Genomic DNA, 12092 nt, shown 5'->3' on the forward strand with positions numbered 1-12092 from the left:
ATTGTAGAAGGGAATGGGAAAGGCTCGTACCTTGTCCATGAACTCTAACCCAATGACTACGCCATAGTCGTCCATCTTAACTATGGTGAAGTCGATTGTTCCCTTCCATGTGCCAATGTCTACGTGTACATTGCGCGCAACTCCAACAATGGGGGTGGCAGCGGAATTTACCGTCTTCACGCTACCGGGCTCCTTGGTGACTCGGAGGCCAAGCCTTGTGGCTTCCTCGGAGGCCAAGCCTTGTGGCTTCCTCCGACGTCATGAAGTTGTGTGTTGCTCCTGTGTCCACCAACACACGCGTCGTCTTGTCACCAGTCTTGATGTCGACGAACAATGATCCTCCCCCAACTTGAGCCTTAGGTTGTGGGAGGGTTGTCTGGATGGCATTCAGTAGACGGATGCATCCCATCGTTGCATCGTTACTCTCCTCGGCCTTGTCCTCCTTGAAAGCCATGGCCTTAAGGGCCTTCTTTTGTGGGCAATCTCGCATCATGTGAGGGCCGTCGCATAGGTAACAGTTGGGTTGCCAAGACTTACCCTTGCCTTTGTCATGCTTATCGGCTTTCTTCTCCTTCGGTTTGCTTGTCTCGGCCTTATCCTTCGGCTTGTGTTCTCCCCCACTTCTCTCATGGTTACCCCTCTTCCCCGTGGACTTGGAATCACCTTGGTGGCTTGATTTAAACTCAATCAAGGATTCGGCAGCGGCAATGGCATCAGACAATGTTTGCACGTGTCTCCTTTGTAGTTCGAGTTTTGCCCAATTTTGCAGTCCACTCATGAAGTACATGAGCTTGTCTTCCTCTAACATGTTGGGCACCTCGAATAACAAGCTCACGAAGGCGTTGACATAGTCTTTGACGCTCCCCGTTTGCTTGAGCCACCTTAGTTTCTCCTTGGCTTCATACTTGGCATTTTGGGGATAGAAGTGCAACATAAGATCTTTCTTAAATTCATCCCAAGTGGTGAGAGAAAACGTACCTTGCTCAATCTCCATGCTCCGACGACGCCACCACATAAGGGCATTGTCAGCTAAGAACATGGTTGCCGTAGAGATTTTGGACTCGTCATCTTCAAGCTTCAGGTACTTGAAGTATCGCTCCACGTTCCACACGAATGTGTCGAGCTTCTTTGCTTCCCTCTTCCCATTATAGGATTTGGGTTTAAAGGAGTCGATTACCTTGGAGTCCAACGCCTTGATTTCCCTCGGCCCTTGCACGAATTGCTTCACAACTGCTTCTTTACAAAACGCCACATCTCCCTTAAGTTCCCTTGTGTCCTTTATCTCTTCTTGAAGCGCCACAAACCTTGCCTCTATGTTGTCAAGGTGAACCTGGACTTCCCTCCGCATCTTGTCTGCCATGGTGTTGAGAGCGCCAAGGAGCTCATCTCGTAGCCCTTCCACCAAGCCACGCAATTCATCCTTACCATTGTCCACCATGGTTTGGATTTCCTCCTTGTCGACAACATCCTCATCAAGTCGAGTATCGAACTCGAGTATGGTTCGTTCCACCTTCTCGAGTCGCTCTTCCATGGTCTCCATCGATGCTTGCAAGTCCTTTAACTTTGGCTTGCTCTTGGCAACGTCTTGGACCTCGGCAGTACGCTCCCTTAGATCGGAGACTCCGGACACCATCTCTCCACTTGCCATATCCTACTTTCCTTCAAGTGATTCACGAGCTTGGCTCTGATACCAGCTGTCACGGGATGACTCTTTAAGCCTTCCGCCCGTGCGGCACTTAGACTTGAATACCTCGACGAACAAGCTAAGTAAGCCTTCGAAGCCTCGCTTCCCCGGATCGAATCACAAAGAAAGCTAAGATAACTTGGAGAATGCTAAGATCACTTGGAAGATGGGAGAAAGGAAGCTTTGTATTGAAAGTTAAGAGAACTTTACAATTGCTTACAATTCTTGGATGGTTTGGCCAAATGGCCTTACCTCCTATTTATAGGCCTAAGTCACCTCCTCAATGGAGGGTTCTAGAATCCCCTACTTACATCCAAAAATATCTAGCATAGTTCTAGATACAACTTGCCTAATCTAGATTATTCTAGGTGAGGCTTAAATATGTACACTTGTGTGGAATGTTCCGGAATGCCCTAGATTATCTTGAATGCTCCGCCACGTTCTTGATTTCTCCGGGACGTTCCAGAAGCTTCCATGAAGACATGGCTTCATGGGCTTAGATATATGATGTCTTGGGCATTTTCTTTGTTTTTTAACATGCGGTCCGTGACACAAGGTAGCTGAGAAGACTGCATTTGATATAAAGATAGAGAAGTTCGATGCAACGGCAAAGATCAAGATCATAAAGGAGGTTAGGACTTTCACGGACTTGGGGCTGAAGGAGGCGAAGGAGTTGGTGGAGAAGGTCCCTGTTGTGGTGAAGAAGGGCATGACGAAAGAGGAGGCAGGGCCCATTGTTGACAAGCTTAAGGAATTGGGTGCTACTGTGGTACTGGAATGAACTGGTTTCTTTTTGTTTTTTACCCATTCTTTTTTTCATCCACTTAGAAAAACAACGAGGACAAAGCCGTATTTCCTTAAGTGGGGTCGGCTATATGATCCTAGAATGTCATAGCGCTCGATTTTACGTCAAGTCTTCTGTTAGTTTCAAGCGATAAATGAAGATAATCCTAAAACTTATAACCGCTCCTTTTTGATCCGTCCACGGTTCACCTAATGATTTTTTATTTTTTTTTATGTTCTTATATAGTTACATTGGCAAGTTTTCTGAGATATGCTATGTTTATGGCTATTTTTTTAAGTTCTTGTGAAATAAATGAATTTTCCTTCAAATAATTTGAGATATGTATATCTGTATGTACATGAGGTGAAAGAATTTTCCTTCGAGGGGATTAAGAGGGATTAAACTTGAAGGAACTTATATGTTCCGAAACTATCATTTGTGAGGTTCAGAAGAGATAAGTTTCCTTCATGAGTAATTCATGTTCTACCTTTCAAGTTGCACAAATTTGCCCCTTGAACTTACAAAATTATCGACTTTGGTCTCTCTCTCAACTATTTTTCCTGAAGCATAACACACATTAGCCTCATTTAAATTGCCCTCACTTTCTACATTTCACAATTTTCAAATTTCCGAAATTATGTTTCTGTGCAGGATGTAACCTTAAAAGGCAATTGACATGAGAAAATTGGTTAGTTGGGAATGTAACTCATATGCTTTGAGCAAAAATACATTAAAAATAGGAGCAAGTGTGCCCGACTTGTAAATTAACATAAGTCGGGCACACTCGTTCCAATTTTGTTGGATGTAAGTCGACTTTAAACGAAAAGAGACGTGCAAAATTAAAGGGACCAATTTGCGACGAAAACAATTTAGTGCTCATAGTGGGAAAAACCGAAAAATTCAGGGGGGAATTTGTCAAAAACCTAGCTTCTTGTTATTCATTTATTTTTTTGAAGGATGGAGGATATACATATTATTCTTGAGCAACAACAGTTGCTTCACCTTTGTCGAGCAACTCATACATAGTCCTGGTCCTCTTCTGCAAATCCCATTGGTACATTTTCCACGGCATCGCCGCCACCATCGCCACCGCAATTCCCATTGCTATCTCCTTCACCAGGTTCGGCCCTTTCAGTGGCGGATGCGGCACCCTACCCGCCGCCATTACACACTGTCTCTATATCGATATATCCTTCCTCTACCATCACAACAAACACCATATTAATTATTTTTTGTTATTTCAACCATGCAAATTTAGAATGAACGTAGAAAATTACAGACTTGGCTACGCTAACATGCATTTACTGATATCGCATTTACTGACTACATTGTCGATACCTCGATAATAAAATTAATTCCACTTACATGGATGGTAGAGAAAGAGATACCTGAGGGGGAGTTCGGAGGAGCAACACAGATACACACTCTGGTTTCGCCGTTAATCGAATGTTTAGTTTTTGGTTTAAAGCTTCAAATAGTCGGAGTGGTTTAATTTATAGGCAAATGTTGAGAAATCCGATTGTGATTGGGTAAGTGTTAGTTAAATACGTAGTCAAATGCTGCATTATAGGCTACAGATTTGGTGATTTCTGTTTTAAGAGAGAGAGTGTGTGTATTTGTGGAGAGAGAGAATGTTGATTAGTCAAATGGCTTGATATATATATATATAGTTTTGTGAAGAGATAATGAGAATGAGGATCCTCTTTCCGAATCCTGTCTAGATCCTCAAATCGTGTCCGTTCATTGTACATCGTGCGGTCAGTTTTTGTCAAGTACTGTTCATGTTAATTTTAAATAAAAATATTTAAAATGATTTCTGACCGCAGGATGTACGATAAACGAATACAATACGAGAATCCCCAATACCCTCACAAAGAAGATCCAGAGAGGATCCTCATTCAGATAATAATGTCATTAATTGCCGGTATTCCTCTTCAGTAAGAGGTCTTAGGTTTGGTTCTCGTCAAAAAATAAATTTGGATCACATTATTGTTAGTCAATTGTGAGCCTAATCTCACCCCTTTCATTAGAGTAGATAATATTGTTTGTTCAAAAAATAAAAAGTCATTAATTGTGTTATGAATTTCTTATAAATCTAGAATTATATTTCAATTATTCGAAAGTTTTTGACAAGTGAGCATCTATCTACGATGTATGGACACGGATACGGAAATATGCAATATGTATTTGTGTGCTTTTGGTTGAGTATAGTTTCGATAAGGTCCGCCACTTGAATATTCTAGCAATTGACGATCTTAACATTGAATTAACACCAAATTTTTAGTATGCTATTATAGATATTGTTTAAGGACCTTAGGAACTTACTAGTGAAAATCTAGTGGTTGGGGATCTTACGGAGCAAGTGATGTAAGATCATGGACCATACCTTTGATTGACGGTTTGATTCTCATTAAATGTCATTGTGGGAGACTTATGAGAGTTTTGGGTATGTGAATTTATCGAGAGAATCTAAATGTGGACTTGTGCTTTATTTTTGGCGGTGATAGAGCTTGATGCCTTGAATTCCATGCTAGAGTGCGTTAGTGTGGACCTCAGGTGAGTGACTTTAATATATGTGATATTGGTGATTACCCTGTTTTCATAATTGTTATCCTATGTGGATATGACTTGGTTTTATAAATATGTTTTCTATTGAATTGTTATTTTTAATGCTTAGCCATTGATTTAAGTTTATGAAACGAGATTTGACATGTAAATATTGAAATATGGTTTGATTGGTTTGATTGGCATGTTGTGATGAAATGTGAGGACTAGTGGTAGACCGTTAACCCGTGGTGATGGGGATTTGTTGATTCAATATGGTTTCATTTTCCGCTTCGTTGATTCGTTCTAAATTTAGTATTTGTGCCTTATTTCCCTTGGTTGAGCTTTTGTAAATTAGGTAACTTGTGCTTGTCTCATTTCTTTGAGCCATTGTATATATGGTTGTTGGCCTTCCGCAATTTCGTTGAGTGGTGGTCCGGAATCGTATCCACTCAAATTCCATTGAGAGATGGTCCAAAATCCCTCATACTCCGCGATTCTGTTGAGTGATGGTCTGGAATCATATCTAGCTTGGGTTTCATTAGTGGTCGTGCTTGGTTAATCCGCATTGGGGGACCGTACTATATATGGATCGTGCTTGGTTAATCCGCGTTGGGCGATCCTTATGGCCAAGGTATAAAATATCAATGATATCGGAAATATCGGTAGTCCAAAAACATAGAAATATCGATGGAAATATCGGGATATTATCGATATCGATAAAAATAATATGGAAACCACGGAAATTGTAAGAAAAACTTGGAAATTTTTATTGAAACTTTGCAGAATGTTTATTTAGTCAATTATCTATTAGTTTATCACAAAAATTGGAAGGAAATGCATTGCATGATGGATTTAACTTATTTAAGTTGATTATATAGCGAGCTGGCAAACATTGTGAGTGTAGAAAATATGTAGTAATTAATGAAAGAAGTTTAAACACACCATAATCATTTATATATAATGAATTAGTACAATATTTTACACTTTATACATTGCATGGTAAGATACATGAGTGACTTAGTACCACATAAAGTTCCTATGAGGTTCAAATTTTTCAATATCTTCATCATCTCTATATGTAGAACTGTTACTCTAGCAGAGGATCTAGTTCCACACCAATCTGCTTACATAACAAATTACTTTGTGTACCTACGATCGCTTGCTTGATTGCCCTCTTGCTTTAGCTACTTACTCGGGAACTAGCTTCGCACCTCACCCCGAGGTGCGTAGCTTGCTTGTTAAAAGGGTGTTTGGATAGTTGTTCCCTAGTCCGGTCCTATAAGAAGTGTATTGTGAAGAGTAGTTATCAAATGATAAATCCCTTAAATAGTTTTGCATGTAATTGTTAACATGCCACCCATATGGATCCGAGATTGGTTGACGTTGTCCATAAGCAAAATCATTTGAAGATTGAGTCTCGGATTCTTTCCATGAGTCGCTCGTTTCCATCCCAACAGGAATAGGATATGAAGGGTATGGAAATGATTGGTTATGAGTATAACCATAGTTACTACTTCCCACTCCAACAGAGTCCGAAGTTATAGATAACAAGTCATCTTCTTGACTTGACAAAATCCTCTTGCCTCTTTCTCTACGAGTATAGTCATTCCCTATGGCACCAATTCATGGTCCTACCCACCTACTGCCATGGTCCTCATCCTGTGTTGCATGCGTGAAGTTTGCCTCACCAGTGAAGGGGCTCATAAATCCGGGAGGTGGTCCAACATAGTTTCCATATCCACCACTACCTCCAGCTCCACTATATCCTTCACCACTACCTCCAGCTCCACCTCCGGTGGTAGGTGAGTCTCTTGATCTTGTAGTAGAGCTATCATTAGTATCAGCATGATCTTGTGGTTGTGTAGGATTGGAAGAAGGTGGAATTCCAGTGTTTCTTGGTCTTGGGCGCAAAAGTTCTTCGAAAGAGTCAGCGCTGCTAAATCTCACCTCCTCCTCTAATACTCTTTCTACATTTATCCCTTCATTACGTGCTTCTTCAGCAACTTTGGGAGCTGGGTTGCCTTCATCATCATTTAAATGAAGAGGTCTAATCCATTGATAAAGTTGGTTACCCTTTGTATCATCATCTTCAGCAACAATATCAAACACATCTAATGGGTCACCACGGTCGACATGATCTATTTCTGCTTCCTTATCTCAAATTTGAAGCTTCATGTTGTAGTAGCAATAAACTAATTTTTCCAACCGACTATGAGCCAACCTATTTCTTTGCTTTGTGTGTATGAGTGAAAATGTACTCCAATTTCTTTCACAAGTAGATGAGGAAGCTATTTGTGATAATACTTTGATTGCTAACTTTCTCACAGTTGGTACATCAGTCCCATACATATTCCACCATTCAGCTATAATGAAAAACAATGTTGATAAGCCTAATAACTCCAACAAATTCTATTATAATAGTGAAATATGTTTACACTCACTAGGAGACATTTTTGTTCAAGCAGCAACTGATGTTGATTCTCCAAAAGTTCTTCTTGCATCTTTAAACCATGTTAGCTGAATTCAATAAATCGTGTTAGTTTAATCCAACAATGTAATTATTATAATTTAAGTAATTGTGTACCTCATTTCCAAATTGGCTAACTGCTGGTGATGCAATGTCTAATTTAGAGTATACATTATGTACAGCACGTATAAGGGTATCATCATCTCCAACACCGGGTCTGTATTGGTATCAAGGATTCAAATAATATGTTGTTCAAAGAAACACATACTCTAATAAGAGAAATAATACTTATGCAACTAAAGAAATGAATTGCAAATTATGACATAATTTATACATGCTGCATGCAAATCGTGGTATAATGTTTTACACCATCGGTCATCAATTATCCTTATGACCCACCTTGCACCATGATTTCTTTCCAAGTCATCCTTCACTACACGCATCAACTCATATATTGCCCCCATAGTAGGATACACTTCTGTGTCAACGTTCCGTAAAACTTTGTAAAGAGGTTCAAACACTTGGCACACATGTTCTGATTGAGTCCAAAAAGCATGATCAAGCACTATACTTTCCACCATACAACCTGCATTTGAACGGCTAAATTTGTGGTTGGCCCAATCGTCACTAGTGAATAATTGCTTCAACCCTGCTTTCTTCTTAAGTAGGTTATCTAATGCAATATAATTGGTGGCGAATCGAGTGGTAGCTGTACAAATAATTTCTCCTTTGCAAAATTCACGCATCTTTGCCAACAACCAACCGTGATTGTAAATATAATTTGTGATCATTCTAGCTCTTTTTACCATAGAAGCAACATTCTTTCTCTTCCCCATTGCCTCAAACATGAGATCAATACAATGTGCTGCACATGATGTCCAAAACACATTATGATGCTTCATTAACTTTTTTCCAGCTTTGACAAATGCAGAACCATTGTCAGTCACGACTTGGACAACATTATGCTCTCCCACCTCCATGATTACATCCCTCAATAATTTGTAAATATACTTGTAGTTCTTTATATGGTCTGAAGCATCAACAGACTTCAAAAAAATTGTCTTTCCCTTGGAGTATACCATGAAGTTTATGATAGACAATATGGTCGAGCCAGTTCATCCGTCACACATGATTGTGCAACAATTAGTTTCCCACTTTGACCTCAACTTGTTAACATATTCGCCAATGTCTTTATACTCCATATCCAAATATTTGTTTCTTACCTCATAGGGAGTGGGAGGTTGTACTCCAACACCGGCCTGTTGACATCCGAATACCATATTTTTGAAATGATGTGATGATGCCTTCTCAACAGGGACATTGTCATAGATAAAAAACTTGCTAATTAGACACCCCATTCCCTCCTTCACATTACCTCCAGTGAAATAACTCCAAACACTTTTTTGACGTGCTTTGGATGACTTATTTAAACTTTGGGCTATTGGTGGTGTTGGTTGTGATTCTCTAACACGTGCTCCCCATCTCATTTGTGCACCACCACTTGTCTCGGAACCTTGTGCTCTATTAGGAATTTTATGAAGGTGTTCTATTTCCCATGCTGACTGTTTGGAGGCACGTAATGCTTGTTTCAAACTGCGTCGTTCTTCAAGTCTCATGTCATCATCACATTCATCCTCATCCTCATCATCATCACTGTCAACCGCTTGGCCAATGACTTCTCCTCGTAGCCCAGCTCGAATATTTTCCATTCCATGTGTTATCTTTTCCTTCTGCTGTTTTTTATTTTTTAATACTGTGGTGATGAATGCCTTCACTTCTGGGGGGACACTATCGCATCGTTGGACATTATGTGCTGGATCTAATCCACTAAGATGGTACTTAAGTCGTGTCACTCCGCCACTCTTCATTACCCGACCACAATATTTGCAAATTGTGCCATGTTTGTTTCCGTCTATTGGGTCTCCATGTTCCCAAGCTCAATCACGTTTAGTAACTCCATTGGACATCTTAAACGTACCTATATTTATTTTTCATGAAAATTAAGCAATTATTTTTTGGCCAAAAAATATAGTGACGGAAACATATTAAATAGGAAGTAAAGAAAATAGGAGGTAAAGTTATTCTATAGAAGAATTAAATAGGAAGTCAAGAAAATGATTGTAAGAATTTAAGTAATTATAAAAATAATATGGAATAATAAAACCTAATATTAATGAATAATAATCCAATTTGATAATAAAATAATAAATAACATTAAACATATTAAAATTATTCTAGGGAATAATTATACAACATTACTTAATTACTTCAAAAAATTAACATGCAAGTATAAATTACAATAATATAAATATAAGTTCGTAAACTTGCCTTAAATATGGAACCCTTTGTGTTGAAGCTCTGGAATGGATCTGGAATAGCTCTGAAAGGGGTAAGGGAATAAAAAGAAACGAAAATGTGTAATAGAGGTTTTAATTTTCGAATGGTCAAAAAATGTGTGATGATCTGATACTCCACCTCTGAGAATGTGAAAGAATAACACAGTGGCACACGGTTTTGAATGGTCTAAAATTGTAAAAGTTGTCCATGGTTTGATACTCCACCATTATTTTTGTCCATGGTCTGAAATTGTACAAGTTGTAATTGTAAAAGTTGTTTGGGTTTTGAATTATTTAGATGCTTTTGAATGAAACCACCATTATTTTTGTCCATGGTCAAAAAATGTGTGATCATCTGATACTCCACCTCTGAGAATGTGAAAGAATATCACGCGTGGCACACGATTTTGAATCTTGATGCATGAAACCACCATTATTTTTGTCTTGTAAAAAATTGTACAATTCCTAAAAGCTGTAAAAGTTGAATTATTTAGATGTTTTTCTTTTCTCACACCACCTACACACACAAGCGCCACCGACACACACACACACACACACACACAGATCACACACGCCACCACACACGCACACAAAGACGTCAGTCGTCTCTGGATCCTTCTCTCTTCTCCTTCTCCCTTCTCCCACAAACACACACACAGATCTCACAGATCTCTCGAAGTCTCGATCCTTCTCTCTTCTCCCTTCTCCCACACACACGCACAGAGACCTCAGTCTCTCAATCCTTCTCCCACATGGCCTTCTCCTCCTCCCTCGTCTTTCTCATCGTCCACGTCTTCCGCCTCGTCGGCGAACCCAAGAACTCTCCGACGAGTTCTCTTGATCCTTTTCTGGTTAGGTAAGCCCTCAATTCATCTTGCATGTTGTGTGGTGTGGTTGAGAATCGAGATATACTAAGTTTTATCTGGTTTTTTTAACAAGGTTCACCCAGCTCCAGCGAGGCCGTGAGGGTCGAGGAACTTTCCGAACACCTCCGACCGTTTCACGGCAAATGAAAGTTATAAAAACATTCCTCTCCTTTTGTATTTCATTTTTATACTTAGATCGGAGTCTAGGGTGCTCTTTTACGGTCAGCCGGAGCTGTAGAAGCTCCGGCGTTCTTCTCCGATTGCACCAGCTCAAAATTTCACGATATTATCGGTTATATCGTGATATTATCGATTTTATCGATAATATCGCGATAATTTGACGAAAAATCATTGGATAAGTGTTAAAATATCCCTCTCTCACAAAACCGACATTATGGACGAAATATCACCGATAATATCGGCATTTCAGACACTGCTTAAGGCTATGTATGCTTAGGAGTGATCATGATTGGTTAATCTGCATTTGGTGATCACTTCCTAACAGATGTAGGAGTGACTCTGCTTGGTTAATCCGCATTAGGGGGTCACTACCTACTTGGTTACTTTCTTAAGGGTGGCGTTGCTTGGTTAATCCGCTTTGGGGGGCCACTTCCTCTTTGGTTACTTATGTAGGCTTTCGCCGAACTGGGTCCATCTAGCCCTAGTTTTTAATGTACGTATGATCGATGGTTTTTGAGAATCTTGTGATTTGAATCAGAAAAACCGTTGGATGTCTGGGTGACTCCTTCGGAGTTTCCAATGACTTGATGATGATTCCATAAAGCATGATTCTATACTGGATGTTTATAGATTATGATCGATGGTCTGTTTTAATTGAATATCACATACTTGTATTATTGTCACTCACTCTAGCTTCGTAGCTTACCCGAGTGTCTGATTTGCCCAATGTGTTATCTCCATGATGTAGGCATTGATTTTACTTATGACAGGTCTGGATAGATAACGAGAAGTAGCTTGGTATTTCAGTTCCGTTGAGTGGTCCGGAATCTTTGCTTTTGCTCATTTTCATAAGGTTAGTCTAGAACCCTAGATTTTTATGAATGAGAATTACCCCCAATAGACCTTGTGAATATAAATTAGAATTACCATGTGTATTACTCAGAATCCAAGTAGGGAATTATATAGAGTTTCTTAATTAAATTCGGGAAATTATATGTTGTTTCATTAATTGATTAATATAGTTAGATATTAATATCGTGCATCTTGGATTTATGGAATTGATTAATTGACGTGATGGCGAAATGACGTTGGGTATGATCGAGATTATTATGATTAGATTAGTTGATCATTGTGACTTGAGAATAATATTGTGCTTCGTTGATTCTTTGATATGTTACATACTATGAATTGAGGTATTATGTGAAACAAAGTGATTTATATGATAGAT

At 39.3% G+C, this 12092-nt stretch overlaps 1 protein-coding gene and 1 long non-coding RNA gene across 3 annotated transcripts in view; one reads left to right on the plus strand and one right to left on the minus strand.

Annotated features, from left to right (window-relative positions):
* LOC126619299 (uncharacterized) overlaps positions 1 to 2800 on the plus strand; it is a 53004-nt gene extending 50204 nt beyond the window's left edge. For both annotated transcript variants that reach the window (XM_050287632.1, XM_050287631.1), the window contains exon 5: positions 2237 to 2800. In XM_050287632.1, the coding sequence (XP_050143589.1) occupies positions 2237 to 2465 (229 nt within the window). In that variant the 3' untranslated portion in view covers positions 2466 to 2800. The remainder of the gene's footprint in view (positions 1 to 2236) is intronic.
* A 579-nt stretch (positions 2801 to 3379) lies between these two features.
* Positions 3380 to 4041, minus strand: LOC126619303 (uncharacterized). Its single transcript, XR_007622020.1, has 2 exons — positions 3857 to 4041; positions 3380 to 3666 (listed from the first exon to the last, which is right to left on the minus strand). It is a non-coding gene; the product is annotated as an uncharacterized LOC126619303 (long non-coding RNA).
* Between the last annotated feature and the right edge of the window lie 8051 nt (positions 4042 to 12092).

The sequence above is a fragment of the Malus sylvestris genome, chromosome 4, assembly GCF_916048215.2.
Source record: "Malus sylvestris chromosome 4, drMalSylv7.2, whole genome shotgun sequence".
In the NCBI taxonomy this organism is placed as follows: domain Eukaryota; kingdom Viridiplantae; phylum Streptophyta; class Magnoliopsida; order Rosales; family Rosaceae; genus Malus; species Malus sylvestris.